The sequence below is a fragment of the Pelobates fuscus genome, chromosome 5 (assembly GCF_036172605.1).
Source record: "Pelobates fuscus isolate aPelFus1 chromosome 5, aPelFus1.pri, whole genome shotgun sequence".
Taxonomy (NCBI): domain Eukaryota; kingdom Metazoa; phylum Chordata; class Amphibia; order Anura; family Pelobatidae; genus Pelobates; species Pelobates fuscus.
Window position 1 is genome coordinate 77,767,348 of NC_086321.1, and position 26,041 is coordinate 77,793,388.

The 26,041-nt window shown below is 37.1% G+C and overlaps 2 protein-coding genes across 5 annotated transcripts in view; one reads left to right on the forward strand and one right to left on the reverse strand.

Annotated features, from left to right (window-relative positions):
• Nucleotides 1–7,024, forward strand: part of NIM1K (NIM1 serine/threonine protein kinase) — a 62,685-nt gene extending 55,661 nt beyond the window's left edge. Inside the window, exons 4-5 of one of the 2 annotated variants that reach the window (XM_063454018.1) lie at nt 63–781; nt 6,801–7,024. In XM_063454018.1, the coding sequence (XP_063310088.1) occupies nt 63–781; nt 6,801–6,816 (735 nt within the window). In that variant the 3' untranslated portion in view covers nt 6,817–7,024. Of the gene's footprint in view, nt 1–62; nt 1,720–6,800 lie in introns of those variants that run through there. The other variant, XM_063454017.1, reaches the window with a different exon arrangement.
• Nucleotides 7,025–8,942: 1,918 nt separating this feature from the next.
• HMGCS1 (3-hydroxy-3-methylglutaryl-CoA synthase 1) lies at nt 8,943–25,286 on the reverse strand. Of its 3 annotated transcripts, XM_063454014.1 has the most exons (11): nt 25,183–25,282; nt 22,886–23,001; nt 17,842–18,299; nt 16,615–16,740; nt 15,859–16,023; nt 14,641–14,809; nt 14,334–14,504; nt 13,357–13,463; nt 11,498–11,623; nt 10,973–11,136; nt 8,943–10,202 (listed from the first exon to the last, which is right to left on the reverse strand). In XM_063454014.1, the coding sequence occupies exons 2-11, from the start codon at nt 22,942–22,944 to the stop codon at nt 10,116–10,118; spliced, it is 1,632 nt and encodes a 543-aa protein (XP_063310084.1). In that variant the 5' UTR covers nt 22,945–23,001; nt 25,183–25,282; the 3' UTR covers nt 8,943–10,115. The 3 variants fall into 3 exon arrangements, with proteins under 3 accessions (XP_063310084.1, XP_063310085.1, XP_063310086.1); XM_063454015.1 differs by lacking the exon at nt 22,886–23,001 and having other exon boundaries at nt 25,183–25,286; XM_063454016.1 differs by lacking the exons at nt 22,886–23,001; nt 25,183–25,282 and adding an exon at nt 19,802–19,905.
• Between the last annotated feature and the right edge of the window lie 755 nt (nt 25,287–26,041).

Sequence of the window (26,041 nt, forward strand, 5' to 3'; positions counted from 1 at the left end):
GCTTAATCAGTAGCTAAAAAGTTTCAGCTGATAAACTAATGTTGTATTCCTCTTCCCCTTAGCATGATAACCAAATAATACATAGAGATCTGAAAGCCGAAAATGTGTTCTACACAAGCAACACGTGTGTGAAGGTTGGAGATTTTGGATTTAGTACAATCAGTAAAAAAGATGAAACACTGAACACCTTCTGTGGTTCTCCTCCATATGCAGCACCTGAGCTTTTCCGAGATGAAAATTACATTGGTGTCTTTGTGGATATTTGGGCTTTGGGTATACTTTTATACTTCATGGTGACTGGAAGCATGCCATTCCGAGCTGATACAGTGGCCAAATTAAAGAAGTGCATTCTCGATGGAACATACACCATCCCACCTTATGTGTCTGAACCATGTCAGAAACTGATCAAGGGGATGCTTCAGCCAATACCATCTGACAGATGCAGTGTGGATCACATCGTAAACAGTGAGTGGATGCGTGGGGTACAATACCCAAAGCCCCTGGAACCATTCAAATTAGACCCAAAACACTTACTGGAGGCAAGTGCTCTCAATGAGGATGAATTAGAAGTGAAGATTACCTTGGAAACTTTAGGCATTGCAGAGGAACATATTCTTAACAACCGGGGAAAAGACTCACGGAGTTCCATAACTGGAATTTACAGGATTGTTCTTCACAAAATGCAGAAAAAGAAGGCAATCGAAAGTGTTCCCATAGTAACAAACCCAGAACCAAAGGATAAATACACAAAGAGGCCTCATCGAACACGCCGAGAAATAAGGCATACATCTAAATTTTGTTCCATTTTATAAACTGTGTTTTCAGTTCTTCACCTTGTAAATTAAGCTCTTCTTGGATGCTAGAATTGTGGCATCTTGGAGCAGCTTGATTCTGTTTTTTTTAATACTAACATGTTGCCTTTCAGAATACATTTCTGATACTGATATTTTTTATTGCTAGTAGCATGGTAATTGTTGCTTAAAAGGGAACTGTCATTTGCCAGTATTTTTACCATTATATTTTCTTATTGCATCGATTTAATAGATATGCATCTGGAAGGTGCAAAAATAAAATTAATTTTAGATATATACAACTTTTTATCTGGCAACTGGAAGCCTCCATTTTGAGTCCATGTCAGTCATCGTTATTATCTTCCACTCTTTGGAACAGTAAGCATTGAGGAAGTCCCGGGTGTGCCTCACTTGAACTGGATTGTTGTGTAATTTGCTACATTTTTAATATACATGCAAAAGACAACAGTGTCACAAGGAAAAAAGTGTCACAAGGAGTGTCACAAGGAAAAAAAGTTGACACATCAGTGATTTTCAATATAAGTGACAGTTCTCCTTTAAGATAATTACTCGAAACAAAGAAGTACAATTGTAATGACAGTGCTTCCAATTACACCAAATTCACCATCTTCTCTAATTTTAATGAGAACTTCCAGCTGTGCTCAGCTGTTTTCAGTGCCAAAATACTTAATAAGTAAATATGGTTCCAATATACAACTCCAACAGCATTAAAAACCATCTACTCTGTCAAGACTTATAGTAAAGAAATCACAAATTGATCAAACTCTTTGGTCTCCTCTTAAACGAAATGCTTAAAGGGATAAGACATGAAAAAATATATTTGGGAATCTGGCATCCTCCCTTGCAATTAAGTGGATATTACAAGGTTCTAGAGCAGGCATAGGCAACCTTTGGCACTCCAGATGTTTTGGACTATACCTCCCATAATGCTTTGCCAGCACTATGGGTGTAAGAGCATTATGGGAGATGTAGTCCACAACAACTGGAGTTCCGAAGGTTGCCTATCCCTGTTTTAGAGCATGGATAGGCACCCTTCGGCATTCCAAATGTTGTGACTACATCCCCCATAATGCATTTACACACATAATGCTAGCAAAGCATCATGGGAGGTGTTGTCCAAAACATCTGGAGTGCCGAAGGTTGCCTATGCCTGTTCTAGAGCTAGATTCTTTATGATTACTAGTGACAAATAAATAGCAATTTCCCTCTGAAGTCTCGGGGAACATTTCTTCACATTCATAACCTTATTTCCAATCAGAGAATCCAGCCGCCAGTCTGTTGTGTGTATATAATACCATTTCAGTTCATTTAAATCTAAAGTTATTGTACTATATATATTTTGTTATTATTATTATTATAATATTGAAATATATGATGCATAGGTAAAATACCCTATACTAGGGTGGCCTTTTCAGAACCTCCTGGAGGCTTAGACAAACACTACTGACACTTCAACAATTTAGCAATTATGCTTTTTTTTCATTTTATTATTATTATTATTATTATTATTAATACAATGGCCAAATTGCTGCAATTGATGCTTTAATGAAGCATTTAGAATTTCAGATGGAAAGGACACATTCCAAAGTGGATGTTCCGTTCATATAATTTTATTCCAGGTTAAGGAATACATTATGTACCAAATCATCTCACAGTGTGTACATTATTGTTATTGGCTTCCAGTCTATATTTTACTGGGTTTGCCATAAAGTAACAGTTGGAAGTAAACCTCAATTAAGTAGTCAGAGTGCCTTTTTATAGCACGTGTATACAACTACTTCCATGTTTCTTTGCTTGCTCATATTAATAATAATACGACAACATTTAAAATAATTATTTAAATTGATGACTGGCAAAACATACTCCACAAAAGATAACATAAAAATATTAGAGATGTACAGGGATTACAGAAACTGTAGGCTATTCTTATGCTTGCAAATTTACAGGATGGTTGTTCAAGGTCACCGTCTAATTGGGGTGGTTCTTAGACCGCTGTGTACACCCTTGCCAATTGACACAGAAGCAATGGTATATTCAGATTTGCCACATATGGAAATATTTTCTTGTATTCTGAAGAAGCAGGACTCCTTAGAGGTAACCTGGAACAGTGGGGCCCAGCTCCTGCATCCATTAACTTATTGTAGTGGTGTCTTTAGGTCTCCGACATGATGCATTCATTCTATTAATTTGGCCACATCTGAATTCCACTTGCAGCTACATAGCGATATTTATGTACTTGCCAACAGAATGTGAAACGCATACAGGGTTATTTACTAAAGTGAGAATTGTCATAAATTCGAAGTGAATGGGTCAATTTCAAATTTAAATCTAAACTAGTTAGAAAAAATCGGGGTCAGCTGTTTTGGTGTAAAATTTGATATTTACTTTGAGATCTCTTTGAATTCCCACCACTTCCAGTTTCCATTATAGTAAATAATCCTGATAGATGTTTGGAAAAACATGGTCAAGGTAGCAACTCTAAGTTAATCAGGTACAGTGATACTCCACCAACATTTTGTGCCACTGTTAAGACCCCAGTATGTGCCCTGGCCTAAGTATTTCTAACGCTGTCCATACTTGCAAGTGCAGAGCCTACATTAGACCAGCACCGTGTATGTGTGTTACAGCAATGCATGAAAATATAGCACTTGTGAGGTATGTTCGGAAAGTGAATATTTTAGGTTCTCCATGGAGTCCCATTTTCAAGTGGAAGAACAAACTACACAGATTATGCTATACATTTTTCTTGCATGTGGCTTCCTGTGTCCTAAGTCTTATTTTCTAGCTCTCAATACTGTCTTGCAAAGAGGCTGAGAATGTAACATAGAGTAAAAGAGGTGTATTTGTTGTTAATTGCTTCCCTGGAAAAATATAATTGCTACTATTCCTGGCCTGGCATATATAAATAGTTGGACAATGTCTTTTTGTAAAGTAGACATTGGGTTGATAAGAGCTCAGTGAATTGCAGTGGCCTGCTAGTTCCCTGGATGTACCGTGCTGTGTACTAGTTCCCTTGTTAAAACTTAAACAAACCCAGAGATTTATGTTCCTTGTGCCAGTAAATGGTGTCATAAATCACAAAGAAAATGCAAATCAAGAGAGAGCTCACGCTGTTTCTTATAATGCTGGTTGCTAAAAGCTGTAGCCGTGTCTGTGCTAGCAGCAACAATAGAAACTGTATTACTTCTACATTTTCACAATTTTTCTAGGAAATGGGATTGTGTGGCAATAGCTTCTTTTTTTCCCCACCATAAATTACAACACTGATGTTTTTTCCCCAAACTAAGAATTGTACTGAAAATTATAGGCCAAAGTAACTCAAATATAAAAGGAACTGGCCAATTGCTATCTGCAAATACCTTGTCAATTCTCCACAAACTCAAAGTGTTTATTTTTTCTTTTAAATTAGTATTATTAGTATAATGCTCAGTATTAATAATAATAAATATTATTATTAGATTATTAGATTATTAATATAGCGCCAGCAAATTCTGTGGCGCTGTACAATGAGTGGACAAACAGACACGTACTTGTAACCATGCAGGTGGACGCACAGGAACAGAGGGGTTGAGGGCCCAGATCAATGAGCTTACATGCTAGAGGGAGTGGGGTATAGTGACTCAAATGGTATAAGTAGGGGTAACGAAGTAGATTGCTAGAAAAGTATTCACTGAGGTCTAAGTAGGTTATTTTTGAAAGTTGCAGGAGAAGAGTCATGGAGGGCGGGGATGAAAACAATTTAAATTATATGCTTTCCTGAAAAAGTGAGTTTTCAATTATTTTTTTTAAGGAATGGAGACTGGGTGAAAGTGTAACGGAGAAGGGAAGGGAGTTCCACATTAACCCCTTAAGGACACATGACATGTGTGACATTTTTCCCTTTTATTCCAGAAGTTTGGTCCTTAAGGGGTTAAAGGTGCAGCCCTGGAGAAGTCGTGAAGCTATAGTATCCTGGCCAAACCTTTTTTGTATTAAATTGTCTGATTATTTCCCCCTAGTATTAATCAGAGTAAAGGCAAAAATTGGAACATCTTGCCACTTGAAGATTTATAGAAACAGTCATAGTTGGTTAAAGTGACCATATGTCATCTCTGTTAGAGCACACACCCCTTATGGGATTAATGACCTATATTATGAAGCACAATGTGTCCTTTTGACATACCCCTGACTTTTTTACTATACTTCGCAACTTTTTACATCCACGTTCGTGTAAAACTCTTATGGGTATGAAAAAGCACCCTAGAAAATAGGTGGGCCATCCTTAATGGGGTTAAATGTTCCAAAAAATATCAGTCTTGTTTCTAAAATATATTTTTGTTTTGCAGTAAGCAGATTTACCTGTTACTGCTTCTGCCCTAATAATAGGGGTTTTACCCACAACCCCAGCAACCAGCTACAACACTAACCCCCCTCCCCCTCCCCCCCCAAAAAAAACCCCAGGGACATTTGTTACTAGCCCTGACAGAATTGTGGAGTGTATATTATGTTGTCTATCAATGTGTCAATGTGTGGATTGACAGAACGATGAAATATTTAAGTAATATACAGGGGGAGTAAATAGTCAGTAACTATCCAAATACCCTAAGGTACTTTGTGTCATATAATGATGAAATTAATCAAACATTAAACAGCGTGCTGGTTTTTGATTGGTTGCTTGGTTTAAATCACCTGACTTTTGACTCACCTCCTGTATGTTATAATTAAAAACAAATCAAACCTCGCTAACCTTTAAAAAGAAAGTTGCTGAGCTTGTCAATGCACTGCAAATATTAGCACACGTGTACGGGTAAAAAAATATAACGTGACATTTTCACTACACAATATAGCAGAGACCATGTAATTAAAGCTAGTGTAACGTCCAGTTATTCATTTAAGTGTATAGTAGCAATAATGATGAAATATAATTGCCATCCCTGATAACCTCTTAGTTTGTGAAAGTTGCCTGCAACGCATTGCCTTTTAGGAAAACAAAACAGTGAATTTATTTATAAAATAGTTTTACCAGGAAGGATACATTGAGATCTCTTATTTTCAAATGTCCTGAAAATATTGGATCGGTACTCTTTTAGGATTTTACTTTGCCTTCACAATGGTGGTGATTACCATATTTGACATCACTGAGTACCTTGCAAATGGTGTTTTATAATACAGAGGATAAATAATGGTGATGCATGTATCATGGGAAATAAATTAATTTGAGGGATTCTGCACATCATGATAAACCACAAAACCAAAGATCTAGTCTAGTGTTTTACAAATGTTGCCAGAAACCAAGGATGCCATTATTTTTCCCAATAAATAGTTGTGTATGCTTTATAGCAGGGCTTGTAATTTCAAAACACCACTAGCCAGGCCTTAAAAGTAACTCACCGGTGCAAGCCTGGAGGGTCCATGACACATACAGAGAATTTATACTCTCCAGGGCTGAATTTTAAATTGTTTAAAAATAATGATTGAAAACCCACAGAGTGATTTTTTTGTATTTCTAATTATATATCTCTCTGTAAATCTACCTATAATTTACTGCTATTGTTTTAAATTTAAACCTGCAGCATTCTAAATATACTTGGCATGGATTTGCACAGGACCCAAGCTGCCCATGTGTTCGTCTGAGTTCAGTTACTGAATCAGTTAAAGTGAAGGCGAGATAATTTAGAGAATTGATTTTTCCCGCAGATGTGACAAATGTGACATTGATGAGTTCAGTAGCGATTTGCGTGATGTGCAGTTAAGGAACCAAATTTATGTTTTTTTAGCATGTATATGTTGCAAGTACAAGCTGGGTTTGAACTTTTAATTTTCCTTTAACATAAACTGTCTCAGTAACATGGATTTGTATGACTTGGTGAAACCTGTTAACATTGTAGTGTAGAAGCTGGGCTACGTATAAGCATTCATATGCTAGAGTAGTAGCTAGCTGGCTGCATTAGAATTGATTTGTGCTAACATTGCATAATATTAATGACTATGCTTTGCAATGCATTGCAGGCACTTTCGGTACTGAAGAGGTTAAAGCTCAAGTGGAGAAGCTGAGCGTGATAGGGGAAACCTGAAGTCCATCTGTCCTGTGATGCAAGAATTTTAGACACTGCCCTTTTGTTTAGCAATACAGATTTTGTTTTTCAGCAGTGAAAAGTACTGTTTGATTGAAATTTATATACACACACACACACACACACACACACACTATATCTATATGCTCCGTGAAATGGCCCAAGGACACTGGTTGCTGTAGGTTTTTGTTTTGGCTCTAAATCTGTAACTGGCAGGCTGTAGTCTATTTAAAAACAGAGCAACGCAATGAAGGCTTGGGAGGTCATACAGAGTCCTTTGCCTCGAATGGACATTCTTATAATAGGCTTATGGCAGATTGGACATCTTGTGCAAAAAGTTTTACATGCCTATTCAATAATAGACTGAAGGAGACTGAGATGGGAAGATCACTTTGAAGGTTAAAATACTGTTAAAAATAATTGTAAACATTTTTAGTTTTCAATTTTTTTTATTAATCATTAAACTTTTGCATGGGGAAATTATTTTAGGTACACAGTACACTTTAACCGGGGATGCTATTACAAACAGAGAGAATCTTATTTTGGTTCTATTTGTAAAAAGTGTGTTTATAAAGAGTTTTAAATAGGCTTTATACACATAAAAAGCACAACTGTAACTTTACTTTCACAATGTGATTTTTCTTGTATATTATATATATAATGCCAAGGGTAAGGCTGTTTGATAATCTTGTGCAATGAAGGGGTCAAACAAGTCCAAAGTTTGAGAATGAATTTATATACCTTGTGGAATACAGCAGTTACACTCACCCCCCTTTTAGGACAGTTACATCTGGCAGTAATCAATAATTTAAACGTGTGCAGATGGAAATAACAGTTGTGTATTAATTTACCTTTATTACCATCTTTAATTTTGTACCCAGAACACATTGTTGATTTCTAAAGGAGGAAGGCCAAATAAACATACTGTGTAGGTATATTAACATATACCACTACAGTATATTGTACTGGCTATGGTGCTAGATGGCCGTGGAATCACTGCAGTCCCTTGGTTTTACGATCGAACATTTTTCAAGTGGGTTGACAAAACCTGGATAATTCTTCATCAAACTCTGCTGGAGTTTCACTTCACTACCTGTCCAGATAAATTATATTAGACAAGCATGCATTTGCTGTGCCAATTCGGTGTACATAGAGGACAGCAGAGATTCACTGTTGTGAAACCTATTCTCCAGTGCTCACAGTTTCCTCACTTTAGAAAATATGGAGAGATGACGAGGAAGTGAAACCTCTTCATTATGACCTCAACAGCAGGGAGGGTAGGTTGAAAGTGCAAAGGAATTTAAGGATATCTAAAAAATAATAATAATATACAAGTTCTCTCATTGATGATCATCACAGTCTGGATTTCGAAGGTTAATAAATGTATGTTTTGCACTGTGGATCAGATTCATACTTTTATGGACACTAATGTATATAAAGTGTGCATATATCTATTAACACATGAATTTAAACTTCCAATTTTAGTACTGTTGTTTTTAATGTTTTTGCATGATCATGATCGCTTGTGGTTATTATACAATGTTTAATATTTAAAATGGTGTATTGTGTTATTTTTGCATTTCACCTATATTCACAAAGTTTTCTGCACTGCTTGGAAAATGCCCACAGTAATGAGGTGTGCCGTATTTCTATGGGATTTGTATTGAACGCCTTGTGATAAGTTTTTTCTCGAATGGTAATGTTGCATAAATTATTTTATTATACAGCCTGTGACTATTGCATTATTTTCTCAATCACACATGGTTAACAGTAGCTGCATGGGGCAATCTCAGGCTAAATAATAGTCTGATTATTTGGTCACATGAAATGTAATGTGTTTTGTGTTCAGCGGATGTTACTGTTTCACAAACGAATGCAATTCTTGAAATTCCCCAACTATGCTTTAGTCTATGATTTGCATGTCAGATTTCAATTTGCTGCATTTGAAGTCTAGTAAAAAAAAAAAAAAAAAAAAAGTAAATACAAAATTCCCTCGAAACAAAACCTTGAAGAAAAATTTCCTCAACGTTCCTCAAGGAAACAATTTTTTTAATTCTGTTAAAAAAAAAAAGCCAAACATTTTTAAAGTTGTTATATCATTTGCAACGATCTTTATTTCGTCACATGAGAAGAAGTCACATAACATGACAGTTTTGTTCTATGTTCATTCACCTCTCATGTGACCATCAATTGCCTTTATAACATTACACTTGTGTACTGCACATTAAATTTTTTTCAATACGGGAAGAAGACAGCTCATATATTATACAAAAACAGGTAAAGTACACAACTGAAGTACAATTAAATTGCAAGTTAACCCCTTAATGACCACTGATATGCCAGGCATGTCATGACATAAAAGCATTCTAACTCGTTTCCTTAAGAGGTTAAAGTAACAATGTTGTACCCAATTATACAGGTACTTCTAATGACAGACTTATGTATGCAATATGGGTTGTTTTAAGTTATCAGCCCATAGCAAATTAAACGGTTGTCTAAAATTCACTTAATTACATTTTTTTAATATTTATAATATGCATTTTACACAGATCAGATTACAAAAACAAAATTATATAGAAAATCTACAGGACTCTACATTTTTACAAGCAATTTGGGCCTATGCCCATAAACATAGCACCAATGTGATCTTAAAAGCTTTAGGATGGTGAATTCCAATAACTCTGTACACACCAATCCATCAGATTTGCACACGGATCAAGGCAACCATGTCAAAAAGAAATAAATACAGTGCGAGTTACAAGGTTTGTATCCGGTTGATGATCTACAAAATCCTGTACACTTTCTGGTTTGTAAAAAAACAAACAGATCTCCAGCCCCCCTCACCTCAGACCATAAGGTGCTTTCACAAGTACAAGTCAGAGGCATTCATGCGGCCGCCTCTGCGGTGGAATGCTGACAAGATACAATCCAACTTACAGAGTTATTTAAGCACAGCAAAGTAAATGTTGGTAACGGACTACCAAACATCTTTACTGACACAAGAAAATAATGTAAACAGTGAGTCCTTGCAATTAAAACAAGCTAATATACCTCACTGTCCCTTTTCAGAACAAATGCAGACAGATGCAACTGGGACCCTATAGCCATTTATATTTACATGTCAATCCTGTTCTATAACAGTTACAGATTACTTAGTGCTGCACTTATTTAAATAAAAATTCTTATAGTTGAAATGCTGTACTGAACGAGTGGATGTCAATGAGCAGTGTTTCGCACTTCTAGAGGTAGGTCAGTGTTCTCCATTGCTTATAGAGATAGGTTCAGCTTCTGAAGATGTCGGGATTCTTGGAACTTTCTTGGCCGGACTTGGAAAGTGCTGAGGGGACAAAAAAAATTATCAATTAATTTAGCTGCAATATACATTTGGAATAGACAAGTAACAGACTACAACACACATAGCTATGAAGATGCATAAAAACGGTTACAAACTGTTGATCAAAATATACCTGTACATTTAGATAGAGGGTTTGACTTTAGTAGTATAAATAGAAGAATCTATTTTGTTCTAATTTAGGGAAGTACATGGATAGACTTTACTTTATGGGAGTGAGGGGAGTTAAAGTCACAGCCCACCCCTTCACCCTGATGTTGTTTAACAAATTTCCATAATTATTTTAAGGTATGGTTGCCAAAGAATGGCTTAAATAGGAGTTTGTGTCGTACTGACATCACTGCATCATTAGAAAAATCCCACGTGATTAAAGTGGAGCTCTAAGTATCGTAACCATGCCTTCCATACTGGATGGACTTCCACTTGACAATATGGAAGTGTAATTGTCACGTAATCAGTGCAGCCAAGACAGAAGGCTACAGAAACTCCAAAACTGAAAACTGGGAGATAGAGCCCATGGACTTACAGCACCATAGCTACTATAATGCGTTGTAGTAGTTATGGGGCTTAGCTTTAAAAAAAACACACACAAAAAAAAAACAAAAAACATTTCTTCAGCCATAAGTAGATTTGTATTGTGATGAAATAGAGGAATTTACACCAAAAAAAATAAAAAGAAATCTGAAGCAGATATTAAAAAGTTTAATACAGTAGGACAAATCTGTGTGATGTATGTTAAGGTATTAGATGTATACCTCATTAGTATTGGTTGAATGGACGGATTCCAGGACTGCAGCCATAGGCCCATCATTCATCAAGGAAGTCCGAGCATAGTACCTTCTGTGCTTCTCATCCACACGGATCAGGTACCATGTGCCTGCAAACAGGTCATCCACTGATCCCTGAGGAATATAACTGGCTGCAAGAGAAAAGCCAAACAAGACGTTAACACGGATTTGTCATGTATTGCAAAACCAAACCCATTACTTTAATAGTCAGGCAGGTTTTAATTGCTGGCATGTTACTGCATAGTTTTGACTCTTCTGGAGCATACAAAGGCTACCCTAGCAAGAATATACCCGAGTGCTTTTCAAACTATATTTTTACATGTTTGTAAAGCTTTCTTCATCCCAAGCAGACCAGTGCCAGCAGACATTGTCCTTTTAATTTAGACAGTAATCATTAATAAAGTTGACTCCATCGATAAGATGTGACTTTGAGCAGATAGCATGATCTATGAACCCTTTCACCCTTCTAATTTTTAGAAAACCCCGTAATACCTAAATGATGTGTGTCTTCCCTTAGCTTCATGTTTTCTGCAAAAATACTGGGTGTAACACTTTTTCTGGAGTCAAGCCGTGCCTTTAGGTCCGCCAGACTTGCAGTTAGCTTATCCAGAGATGAACCTAGTAACAGATTGAAAAAACAAAAATGACATACTTGTCAGCACTTCACATGGCAACACATACACAGGAGATTGCGATGTATGAACTGTTGGGACAGCCATGCCTACTAGTGTATTATTAAGGTGTGTGGACCAATTTTGGTAAAATTATACGCATAAAGTAACAGAGTACTGTTGCAGCATTACAATTACCATTGATGGAACTGAACTAGCCCCATGAATAGTTATTAGCACCACTATCTAATTCAGACAGTGGATGCAGCGTAGTTACATCACTTGTATCTCACCTAGTATCTGTCGTAGTTTTCACAAGACATGCTAAACTATACATTAGTCATTCAACATAGAGCAAATTATTAAAAGAAGAAAACAGCACTCATGGTCTGCATGACAAAGTGCGTTTAAAATGTCTGAGCAATAGTTATATAGTGTTACTAGAAAAGAAAAGATTAAAAAAACAAAAACTTCAAAATAGTACTCTACATATTTAAAACACTCCACTGGTAGAATAAATAACATTCTGAAACATTGAACAATTAAAGGGTATACATAAAGTGAATGTTTCTTATTGTAAGAGCAGAATTGCTTTGAAACATATGTTCTATTATGACACATATGGATTTTTCTGTTGGCTTGCACGTATTTAACATGCATGGTTGTTGCTGCAGTCTCAATGTAGGAAGTTGAATTTGCAGAAGACTAAACAGGTGTGTATTTCAAAGGGAATCAAGTGGATTATTTCAGTATAAACGGACAATTACAAAAAAATAAAATAAATAAGGAAAGAGCTGTGTGTAAAAACAAAACAACAAAAAAACAAAAAAAAAACACAAAAAAAACAGAGCAAAACGTGCAAATAACACCAGAAATGAGTTTGGCATGATATGCCTGTACTACCTTTAGCATCTATAAAGGCTGCTGTGACTGTAGGACACCGTGATTTTTCGATATGCATACTTTAATAAATGAGCACTCTTTTTGTATACATAATTTTTCTGTGAATAATTTGGGATTATCTACATGCACCTATTGTGACACATTACTGGAAATGAGCCCCTATTGTACCCTATTCTGCTTGATTTTACACAATTTCTAGAATAAAATATATATATACACAATATATGATATATATACAAACTCGTTTTCCTGGCACTGTAGCTTCCCCTTCTGTCAAGCCCCCCTCCTGCGGAGCTGAAGGGGGTGAATAACCTCTTCAGTCACTTACCTAGGTCCATCGCCAATGTCCTTGTTTTACACAAACCACTCAATGTCCTCCTCTGCGCTGGCTTAGCTCCGCCCCTCCGTAGACCTAATGCGCATGTGCAGCAATGGCCGAACTTGCATCTCCCCATAGAAAAAGCACTATTCAATGCTTTCCTATGGAGATTCCGGCGACACCGGAAGTCCTCATACATAGCGTGAGGACGTCCAGTGTCGTTTAGAAAAATCGTCTAAGAGCCCCAGAAGTCCCTCTAGTGGCTTTCTGGTACACAGCAACTAGAGGACTTAACCCTGCAAGGTAATTATTGCAGTTTATACAAACTGCAATAATTACATGCTCAGAGTTAAGGGTGATGGGAGTTGGCACCCAGACCACTTCAATGGGCTGAAGGGGTCTGGGTGCCTACAGTGTCCCTTAAACATCAATTGTATTTGCATGCATCATGAAACTCCCCAAATAAAAACATGCAGCCCAGCTGGTTATAACAGACTTGTTAAGGAGTCAAAACTTACCAGGCATAGCATCTTGGCTAACTTTAATGGAGTACAATGTAGCAGCAAAGCCAGATCCATAGGAAAATACTCCAATCCTCTGTCCTGCCAATTGCTGGGAAGAGTACCTGAGGTCAAACACATTAGTATTAAAAAGAGAAACACTTACCCATTGTTGAGATCATTACACCGCTCATGATTCAGTCTTAGCAAAATAGATTCCCTGCTCATATCGGTGCTGCACTATAGTCTATGTGCCTTTTAAACAAATGGCACTTAACCCATAAGGGACCAATGTTCAATTTTATTTTATTTTAATGCAGGATGATTTTTGCGGTTGTTTATGCAAAATGGATCTCTATACTGCTAAGAGCAGAATAAGCTCTACTTCATTAATGCACATACTACAAGCTATTTTTGAAGACATGACTTTCATATTATATACATCGGCTGTTCTTCAAATATAATCATCAGGAGATTCTATGTTTTCAGTCAGTATAACCCAAGCCTTTTTCATATCAGTGAGTGAAGCAAGCCTTAAAGAAACAGGGGGGCATAGGAGGGAGAGACTGAGTGATCCCTCACTTTCTAAGCTGTGGTTAAGGAGAGGAAAGCTTTGAGCACACAAGTTTGTTAGTCCATAACATGCTTTCTGAGGCATGCTATCCTGTGGAAATACTTGCATGGGGGCAGCTCCTAACTTCTCCAATTATAATCAGCATTTTTCAGCTGACTTCAGCACACAGCACATCATTGGCCTTTTGAGAACTTCTCTTATGAAGTCCAGATATGTAACTCAAGGGAACACCTTAGTCTATCCCACCAATTCCCCCTTTCTCACCTCTGAGAATAGCAAAAACAGATGGATATTTATAGAAAGTGTTAGCAGAGCAAAGATGCTCTATGAATTAACATAATTTATAATGGAGTAGAAAACACTAATGGACCATACTAGACCTGTATGATCACACATTGTTAAAGTGCAAAGCCAAACTTACTGTGCGAGCACAGAGGCAAGGCATCCATACACAGAAGGGGTGTACATATTGCCGTTTTCCCTGGACACAAGAAGAGATGCTTTTGTTTTGTCATTGAATAGTTCTGTGCTTGCCTTTAAGAAGCCCTTTTCAACATCTCTGTCAAAGTACGTGTCTTCCAGCTTTACACCCCTGCAGAACAAAAAAAATGTCAATATTCACCGACATGTAATTATAGTATTCCAGAGGTTACAGTCAATGACTTTTTATTCCTTAATTGCTTTTATCATACAACTAGTATTATATATATATATCTCATAATTCTTACCGGAAGGAATCCAGGCCGACGTACACCCCACTCTCTGTGTTTGGATTCGGGTCGCTAATAAAGTCATTTAATAATAAGCGTGCAAATGATTTCTGGACAAGCTTGCAGTATGGAGAGTGGAAAACCATGTAACCAAAGTCATTCAGAGTGAAGGGTCTGTCATTTCCCTCTAAAAATAAAAATTCACAGTAAACTACACACAATACATTATACTATTCCTTCTTATATTTGCATGCTAAGAACAACTTTTATAAAATTAGCAAATACATTTCAAATTTACAATTGGTTACAATTATCCTCAAATCCAAATAACTATAATGGAGAGAATAATAAACTTGTTTTACCTGAACTGCATCTCTCGATTATTTGACAAACGTATACGTCCATTATCATTAACCAGAGTTTTGTAGTTAGCCAAGTTACTTTTTATAGCCTGCGTTTATCTACCATGGAAAATGCCTCGATAATATTTTAATGTGGGTATCCATGTAGTTAAAGAAACTACAAGCACCTTCCTACATTCGTCTGTCAAACTGTTTTTAACTGGTTTGACACCAACCGTAGGACCCCTGGCATCTGCAGTCTGGACTCTCAGAGAGATCGCTTTAGTGGAAGTTACTCTTTTGCACTAGTGAGATCAATTCCACCCATGTTTGGGTGGAACTCACCAATTAAAATAAATTAAATATGGTCTCCTGTATTTGTTAGTTATTCTTGATTTTTGTATTTTGCATCGTCTGCTGCAAGCCATGATAATTTTTTAAATGCAAAGAGACAGACATATAGGTCCATCACATTTGAATGTACCTGTCTCAATTAGTCTAAATTGAGAATGTGCTACTAGAAAGAAAAAGACCAGCAATAACAAAGCACAACAGGACTGCTCTATAAGTTATAGCCAGCCACCATATATTGAAATTTTGCATCATTCACCAGCAGGTGTCCTATGATACATCAAATGGTCAGAATCTTAAAATAAAGATATCAGCAGACAGGCAATAGTAGCTATTTGCAGTGGTTTCATGAAAGATGCAAATTTCATGCAAGAGGACGAGTTTGTTTCCTGTAAACAGGGTGTAGTAGTGACTAATTTGGGACTGTATATTGATAGCATAGCAGGACACCAGTGAAGGACAGCTGTTGAATGCTCTAATCTTCACATTTAACATCTGTGTAAAAGTAAAGTATTGAGTGATCCAAACAAAGTAGAAGGCCAACCTTTCTGCCATTGAGCATGGATTTTCTTGCGATAGGTAGTGTAGCAGCGATCCAGTGCACTGAGATAGCACTCAATAGATAGCTTCCCATCCACAACAGGGTATTCAGACACCATGTCAGGTTTGTAGAAATCATATGCATGTTGCATGTGTGTCCCACGTAGCCCTGAAAAATAACGTACATCTATAGTTATGAAGGGTTAATAAAAAGGTTTTATATAGACTACACTGTCCATGAAGCTAAACCAGACACACGACTAGTTGCGTGTCAACGGAAATGTAATTCGCAACAGTCACAGGTTCAGATTCTAACTATTACCATACTAAAATGCACAATTAACATTGGTTTACAATGGTTCAAATCTCCACCTTACATAGTCACAAAATATATGGACACTCCATAAAAAAGTGACAACATTCTAACATGTATTCAGTATGACATAAAAACCACAAGACAATTTAACATCTCACTTTCTGAGATGGTAAACCATCCGAACGCCACCAGTGGGGCTATAACTAGCTTGGAACTGTGGCGGACTGACAAATTTGTTTTCATCAGTTAGGCCATTTTAGCCTGGATTTGTACTTCCCTTGTCAATACTTCTTATTGATCATTTTTACTTACAGGGTTACTCAGTAAAACAAACCGATAAGGTTTTTGGTCTCAGCTAACCACAGGAAACTCTAAAGAGAAATTTTCACAATTACGGGGGTTATCTTGAACAAATTCCTTTAAAAAGAAGAAAGGGCAACATACCTCTTTCTAAAACAAGACATGCATTTGGTCCCACAAGCATGGCAACAGCTCCTGCACCTCCAGTTGGCCTGGCACTACCAGTGGCATACACAGCGATGTCTCCAGCAACGACCAAGGCATAGCGTCCTGCAGAAAACAAAAATATTTGTATTACACAAACCACTCATTCCTTCAATTTCACAGTGATCTGTAAGTGAGGAATAAATGTATCGGAATTACCCAGACAAGTTTAATGTTGCGTAATATTTTGACACATGTTGGAAATAAATACTACAATGTCACATGACATTCAAATTAATCATCCAGTCACATCAAACGCAGAGAGGAAATGTATGACAACGTTTGCGTGTATTGAAATGAATAGAATGGACAGACTCAAGCATATTTGTTTTAATAGTCTGTGGTAAAAGCAATACATATATCTCTTCACACGACAACACAACAATTATGAAAACAGCAGAAAAGAAAGGTCAGCATTGGGGTTTCCTCCTTGAGGGAGGCATACACTGAGTCAATGATTTAAAAACACCAATGCTGTTAAAAAAAATAAACGCTGGTTTCTGCATATGCCATATTCTGGTTAAGAAATATGTACAAGCAACTGGAAAATGAACCAAAAAAATAAATTAAAAAATCCTATTCACCTTCTAGAACTGGTACACGTTGTTCTTTCAGGATGTATACACTCTCTCTACTGGCACAGCATCAGATGATTGAAGTGCTGAATTATAAATCACATGCTAGACAGGAAAGGATTTGCATAGTCATACCCATTTTACTGTTTTAAGGCCCTCTCTGTAGAAATATAGTTTGACAGATACTGAGAATTGCAGATCCTTAGTTTTAGATTTTGTAGCCTTTGGCTAGCCCTGATTAACCCCCTAAGGACCAAACTTCTGGAATAAAAGGGAATCATGACATGTCATACAGGTCATGTGTCCTTAAGGGGTTAAAACATGTTATTTTTTTTTTCCTATTTACAAAGCAAAGAACATCTCTCACAGAATCACTTGACATGATTTACAAATGAGCAGGCTGTGAAAAAAAAAATGGATACATTTTTTAGGGTCGTTTACTAAAGTGGGAATTCAAAGTGAGTTTTTAAAGTAGCTGAACGGGAGAAATGTAACATTTCAGCTGTTTTGACTTAAAACTAATTTTTAATTCACCCTGAATTCTCACTTTAGTGAATAACCATGTTTTTATATCAATATATGTATCACATACCATCCCAGGAGCTTGATTCCACCCAATTAACAGCATTAAAGAGAGCGGCAGTGCCTCCATAGCATGCATTTGTTGTGTCAATGCCTTCAACGTCTGTGTTTCCAGAGTCTTCAAAAAGTTGCATCAGAACAGTCTTTACCGACTTGGACTTGTCAATGATTGTTTCTGTTCCCACTTCTAACCTGCCAATGCTGTCATATGACAGATTGTTCCTCTCCATTAGCCTCTGGACAACAGTTAGACACAGAGAGTTGATATCCTCTCTATCTGAACAGAAGCCCATTTTAGATTGGCCAAGACCAATGGTGTATTTTCCTGCACTGGCGCCATCAAATTTCTCAAGCTCCTCCTGGTTGACATACTGTGCTGGGAAGTAGATCTCTAAGGCAACAATTCCAACATCTTTAGGCCATGAGGCTTCACCCGCGGCAGGTAGGGATCCAGGCATGGTGACTATCCTAAATAAATGGAAAAGGGGAAGAATGTCACTATACACGTAACTATTATACAAGACAGGTTAGCAAAAGGCAGCAACAACTAATGATGATACATTTGCTGATACAGTTGTAATAGCTTTCAAACTAATCTCTAAGCACGAGTGGTGAAACATGCACTCTATATTCAGAATATTTTCTTGTAGATTCCAAACGTCCAAATTAGAGTCTACACGACAAAAAAGGTGTTTGCATATAGGATATATGTAAAATAAACGTCAATGCTCTAGGAACACAGAGTCAAAACAAAAACAAACATCAAAAGCGTATAGAGCCACACAATTACCAAAGCAACCATAATCCCATAAATCCTCTTCCAAACTGAGGACAATGCCATGAAGGATACTCTGTGGACTATTCCAGGAGACTCCTATAACTTTGTGTTAGGGTAAATAATTGTATTTATTTACACACCGAGCAGAAACCCCCCTTCACTCCACCCCCCCCCCCCCCCCCCCAAAAAAAAAGTTTCTGACTTGCTCATAACAATTTAAACTGTAGAGCTAAAAATAAATAGAAGTGCCGTAATACACACAGGATCATTTTAATATAAACATGTTAAAATAATAACTACCAAGTCTATTATCACATTTGTTATTTTGAATAATTACTAGTATTATCTTGCCCTGGAACATACAATAGTAAACAGGCAACTAGGTGTGACATTTTAGGTTATGAGTCAAAGCATAACCATTAGTAGGATTAAAGTAATATACCTGCAAATCAGACTACCAGGCCACTGTATTGATACAATCTGTATTTTAAAAGCATAAAATATTGACAATATTACAACATATGTTGAAAATGCAGTTTTCAATACTTCGCAGCATCACTCTTAGCAGTGCTCAAGCAAGATACACACAGCTAAAATGACCTCTTTCCCATGCATATTTAATGAAAATGGAAATTAACTATTTAACCCAAACCAGCATTAGACAAATATCTTTATGACACACAAATTTACCTTTATGAATTCAAAGATATTGTTGTGGTGGCTACTGGTTAGTATACTTCAATACACAACCACATTCAATGGATGATGCCATTACACATACTGTATGTAAATATGTATGTTGCCATACACAGACTGTATGTATGGACAGTATTACACATACTGTATAGAGAGATTTATACTGTTACTAAGCAAAATAATAATTTGGTTTTATATTGCAACACTTCCTACTAATGTGAAGTCAAGAAGATGCCTTGACCTACAAGAAGTGGGTTCACCTTAGGACAGAATGACAGATAAAGCTAGCATAGAAATATTTAAACTACAGAAAGAAATACAAATGAGTAATGAAATGAATGTCCTGTGAGGCCTGGCATATAAACCCAGTCTCTGCCCTCCATGGGTACTAACATTGCTTAATTACTGTAGCCAGACTTGATTTCCCTGTAACAGAATATTTATGAAAAACTATTTTAACATCAGTCAAAAACGCATAATACATGGAGCCTCCTACCGCAGCTGATGCTCAGCCAGCTCTCTCGTGTCCCAGATGTCCACTTTGCTAAGAGGTCACCCCACACATGGATCACATACAGAACACCGGTGTCCCACAACAACTACGCCCACACTGCTGCGCATGCGCACTGTGAGTTCCTGCAGCAAAACCACGCTGGGATAGGCAAGCATCCACGGCAGCCATGTTTGATTAGGGCAAACAGATGCGTACTCTACACTGCACCAGCAAGGTTCCATTTACTGCGCTCAACCAAGTGGGGTGTTTCCTGTAATAGGCCAACCAACGCACAAATCCGAATGACGTGATTGACACAAGGGGCTTTTCGAGCGGCCATATTGTGAATGGCAAACACACGCATGCGCAAATCACTAAGGGACCTTCATGTACAAGTGAACCACGAATGCAGACCTGGTAGAAAGGGATAGTTATGCTAAGATACATACAGTTTACAGCAGAGCTATTTAGGTCTAATATGTGCTATATTCATGTTCTCAGCAATCCATCTCTAACCTGTTTACTAAACAGTGAATTGCACAACTTTTTTTTTCCCACTAAAAGTGATTTGTAGTATAAAGAATAAGTAAAAATGGAAGATCTGGAATTATTTTTTTAACCAAACTCTGGTATTTTTTTACAGATAGTTTATTTAGCTTTAATTTTGTATATCAGTTATCAAGTCACTACAAATCAGTTTTCAATGCATTAGCCCAAATTATGTTTGCAGCAACCTAGGGATGCAGGATACATGCAGAAAAAAAAAATATCTAAAAAACACCATGCAAAGGTTTTGTTAGACTGCAATCCCAACACCCACCACCACACGACACGTTTCTCCATATCATATTACAATGGAGGACTACATATGCCTTGTTTCCACTGAGTGGTATGGTTCGGGTCGGTACGGTTTGGAAGGGTTAGAATGGTCCAGCGTTTCCACTGCAAGTCGGACTGCCAGGGAGCATGCGGGGTTTACACCAAATGCCTAGAGTGTCATTTGTCGTGAGCATTGAAGTTTTCCTGTCCGCCAATCAATGGATTGTATAGTGTGACGTCAGTAGCTCCGCCCAAACCATACCGTACCATTTCCTATGGACCTACATCTGAAGGGGGCCCAGGAATGGTGCGGTTTGGTTCGGTTGTATGGGCCACTTTCATAATGGAAACACTCAAAATATTCGTACCAGACCGTACCGAACCGCTCAGTGGAAATGGGGCATTAGTGTGCCACCTGTTGCTTACTAGGTTTTTGAAAATTATTTTGTGAATATGCACAAAAAGGTTTTTGTACTAAAATAAAAAGCTTAGCAACACTTATTTAGTTAATTAAATTACTCCGAACACAACATTATGAGATGATTTCGTATTGGTGCTTTAACCTCTGCATTGCAGCTTTCTTAGTTTGTTTCACTGTGGTCAAAAAGCTTTCGACTTGATAAAGGGAGAAACCCTGGAAGCTGATCACTACAAAGTTACGTTGGTGCAATAAAAAAGGCATTACAAGAAAATACAATACTTTATTAATTAGCATCTACATTAATGGACTAACATATCATGACAACATTTTCACACCAATAGTGCATTTGTCAAGACTTGATTGGCTGAATTCAATCATATTAATGGCTTACTGAGTAATAATTAGAAACATAGCATGCAGCAAAAGAGACAACAGTCAGCCACCACTACCCTAGTACATACCATCTCTGTACCTGTAATATGAAAGTAGAGTCTAGCTGAAAAGTTAACTGGATACACACAAAGTGCAAGCTTTCAAGCCTATTTAGGTCTCCTTATCAGACAACTTGTAGCTTTATGGTACCATGCAATATATATATATAAAAAAGGAATTCTAAGTGGCTTATGTATTCTTGGCTACTGGTTTACATTTTGTCCCCAATGTATTTTTGTATTGGCCTACTCAAAAGCACTTGATCACTATCGTGACATTTATTCTCCCTAATAAGGAACTGGCAAAGTCTGACAATACGTATTGACGAATGCAATATATAAAAACCATAGCAAGAGGTCAGGTCAAATTCAAATCTAACAATTTTGGAAACAGCAGATTCAGTAAACTGGAAAAAGCAGTCACATCTGTTGTGCCAGAAATCACTTTATCCCAAATTCAATTAGAAAAGTATTTATTCTGCCCGAATAACCAAAATGTACACTATAGGAGTACAAGACAAATCTATAGGATCAAGACAAAGATCTGGGCATAAGGTATTGTTTATTCTGCTCCAGTATAGCTTGCTGAGCTGCAGTTTCCCCATAGTTTTTTTCTCAAGTTCAACTCATATCATTCTAAGCCAGGGGTTCTCAACCTTGTCCTCAAGGATCCCCTACCAGTCCAGGGTTTAGGGATTACCTGGGTGTGTCTAAGGTGTTTAGAAAAAATAAAATAAAACCACCTTAGAGTCTAAGGTGTTTTTTTCTAAACACCTCAGACACACCCAGGTAATCCCCAAATTCTGGACTGGTAGGGGGTCCTGAGGACTGGGTTGAGAACCCCTGTTCTAAGCAATATACATATTTCTAACCAAATACTGGCTGACGACCACATTTTAAATTCATAAGAAAATTTCGGAGGTTAGCTTTGATCTAAGGTTTATTCTACTAAACAACGAATTCTGATGAAATGGAAAGTGAATTGCACAATTCAAACTAAAGTAACCAAACTGTAAATTTAGTGGAAATGGGCAACTTCTGCAACTAAGCCATATTAACATGAATTTTACAATTTGAGGTTTCAATTCACTGTTTAGAGAAAAAAACTCAATAGACAATGGAATCAAGTGTATATGCCATAACGTACATGGATATTTACTATAGAAACAGGAGTGAGATTTTAGGATATCTTTCTGTATCAAAACAAAAATACACAGAAGGCACCTATCTAAGATGGGGTCACAATCTACGTAACTTTCTACATATTTACTAACAGCACCTTAAGTAAGAATACAGAATAATTAGAACGCATGCAAAGATTAAAATTCAGCTGTTTTTTTTTTTTTTAAACTTTTTTTATTTTTACAAAAACTATTTTAATAATGAGCATGCCAATCCTATAGAATCATGGCTTACTCTGTGTTTTTGGAGGGCTGGAGTGCCACTTCATGTCCAATGTCCATGTCAATGTTCATAACAAGTACTTAGGCAGAAGCTGGTTACCCTCATTTAGTAAGACTTGACACACATGTCTAGGATTTAGAAGCCAGTTAGATAGTTTTAAAAGCCGATCTGATTTTTGTAAACAAAATTTTAAGGAACCAGAGATTATGTGCATTATTACAATTTTATACTTAATATTCAAATAATAAAAATACAATAAAATGATTAGGAGTCACGGATCCCAGTAATTTGAAAAAATGTTTATTTAGTGATGCAACTGTTTAGGAGGGTTAAAACATGTACATTGCTAGGAGATGCAGTACAATAACCCACTTTCCAAGTTAAAAGTAGATAAAACTAGGCGGGTATATTGTGAATTGTACAAGAACTAGTGTTAGGAAGGAATGTGATGCAATGAAATAAGTTATACATCCAGGTAGTTGTGATGTTATTTAGCGATACCCTTGGGTTGGTAAACTGTACATCTTAGTAAGCGATATCTTGATTAGAGTATAATTCCTGAAAGGCATAATTCCCTTAGATGCATATGACATACACGTTATTGATACAGCTAAGTATACTGAGCACATTACTAAAAGCTATCTCTGAATAGGTATAATTCACACCTTATCAAGTGATCCCCATTGGTACGTACAACGTACATCATATTAAACAATATGTGTACCTTAGTGTTACCCCTTAGCAGGCATGCTATTCATCTTATTGATACCACTGGATGCATATAATATGGACCTTACTGATACCTTTGCATGGGTATGATATGTATATTTTGATATCCCTGTATGTATATGGTATGTATTCATGGATATCCCTGGATGGGTAGGATATGTATTTATTGATAGCCCTGGGTGTGGGAGAGTATGGTATTTATTGATTGATACCTGGGTGGGAATGATATGCATTTATTGGTATCTCTGAGTTTGTATGATATGGATAAAATATGTAAATATTGATAACCATGGGATGTGTTCTGTGCTCAATGTCATGGAGGTGCCCCTGGGTAGGTATTTACAAGGTTCTTTGGTAGGTCGCTCTATACATTTCTCCACATCCTATTCTGTGGCTGACAGGCAGTAGCTGTGCACTGCCACATGGTAATTACAGTAGCCCCATGCTCTGTATATAGGAGACACTGGGTCACATGGTAATTAAAGTATATCACAGACACTGTGACACATGGTAGTTATAGTGTGATGCTCTGTATATAGCAGACACTGACCTGTGTGTATAGTAGAACAGAAGAAGACACTGACCTGTGTGTATATTATTATTATTGTACAGTGCTACAGAATTTGCTGGTGCTATATAAATAATAATAATAGAAGACACTGACCTGTGTATTTTATAACAGAAGACACTGACCCGTGTGTATTATTATTATTCTAACAAAAGACACTGACCTGTGTGTATATTATAACAGAAGACACTGGCCTGTGTGTGTATATTATTATAATATTAGACACTGACCTGTGTGTGTATATTATGATAATAGAAGACACGGACCTGTGTATAGATTATTATAATATTAGACACTGACCTCTGTGTATATTATAATATTAGACACTGACCTCTGTATATATTATAATATTAGACACTAACCTCTGTATATATTATAATATTAGACACTAACCTCTGTATATATTATATTAGACACTGACCTGTGTATATATTATTAGAATATTAAACACTAACATGTTTTGTATATATATTATTATAATATTAGACACTGACCTGTATATATTATTATTATAATATTAGACATTGACCAGTGTGTATATATTATTATTATTATTATATTAGACACTGACCTGTGTGGATATTATTAATATAATATTAGACACTAACCGGTTTTGTATATATTATTATTATTATTATTATTATATTATACACTGACCTGTTTTGTATATTATTATTATACACTGACCTGTTTTGTATATTATTATACACTGACCTGTTTTGTATATTATTATTATACACTGACCTGTTTTGTATATTATATTATACACTGACCTGTTTTGTATATTATTATTATATTAGACACTGACCTGTTTTGTATATTATTATATTAGACACTGACCTGTTTTGTATATTATTATATTAGACACTGACCTGTTTTGTATATTATTATATTAGACACTGACCTGTTTTGTATATTATTATATTAGACACTGACCTGTTTTGTATATTATTATTATATTAGACACTGACCTGTTTTGTATATTATTATTATTATTATATTAGACACTGACCTGTGTGTGTGCTGGTGCTGCTCCTGTCTCCGTGCTGCTATAAGCTCCTGGCTGGCTGAGTAGGATGAAGGAGGGATGGCATAGGTTTATAACTACAACATCCCCGGCACTGCCCTGCCGCGCCACTACTGCCTGCCGCCCTGACTGACAACTCCGATATCCAATCAAACAGCGCCAAGGGAACCGAACGGCCCTCAAGCCACGCCCACCAGAGCCCTCACGCGTCCAATCTCTGGTTCTCACCTGAAGGCTGCATACTTCGGAATGGTGTGAGAACGTGACGTGGGATGGCCAGAGAGTGACAGCCAATGGGTAGCAGAACCGGAGACCATGCAGCCAATAGGAGCCCGCGTCCGATTCCTGGCGAGGTCTGTGCGAGAGCGGCGGCCTATCAAATGGAAAAGCAAGGAGGAGGTTGCCTGGCAACGGTGAGATGAGTCCTGAGTGTAATGCTGGCTAAGTGCTATGCGTGGGAATTATGCAATGCTGAACGAGGATTCGAATTGCCATTATATAGAACAGTCATGGAAGAATAAATGGCATGGAGGGAAGGGAACGTTCCAGGGAGTAAAGCAGGGGAGTCAAATAGCCTTCAGGTGGCGTGGACTGGATTTCTCATTATGCTAGCTCATTATCATAGGTGGAATGGCTGCCTGATCAGCATGTCAACCATAGGCTATTATACAGCACAGCAGGCTTGCACCAGTCTGGCAGGCTCAGACAGTGACACTATGACAGCCTCTGACACCATCTCCAAGAAGGCACTTAGGACGCCTCGCTGTGCCAGACCAAAGCTGAGAACCCCAAACTTTACAGCCATAGAAATTCACTGCTACATCTGGCATCACAACAGTGGTAG

Excerpts from the sequence above, each read along its gene's own strand:
- HMGCS1 (XM_063454014.1), bottom strand. The coding sequence starts at position 22,944 with ATGAACATTGACATGGACATTGGACATGAAGTGGCACTCCAGCCCTCC. Across the intron at positions 18,300-22,885 it reads CAGCCCTCCAAAAACACAGA|GATAGTCACCATGCCTGGAT; the intron begins GTAAGCCATGAT and ends CCATTTATTTAG. Across the intron at positions 11,624-13,356 it reads TAGCCAAGATGCTATGCCTG|GTTCATCTCTGGATAAGCTA; the intron begins GTAAGTTTTGAC and ends ATCTGTTACTAG.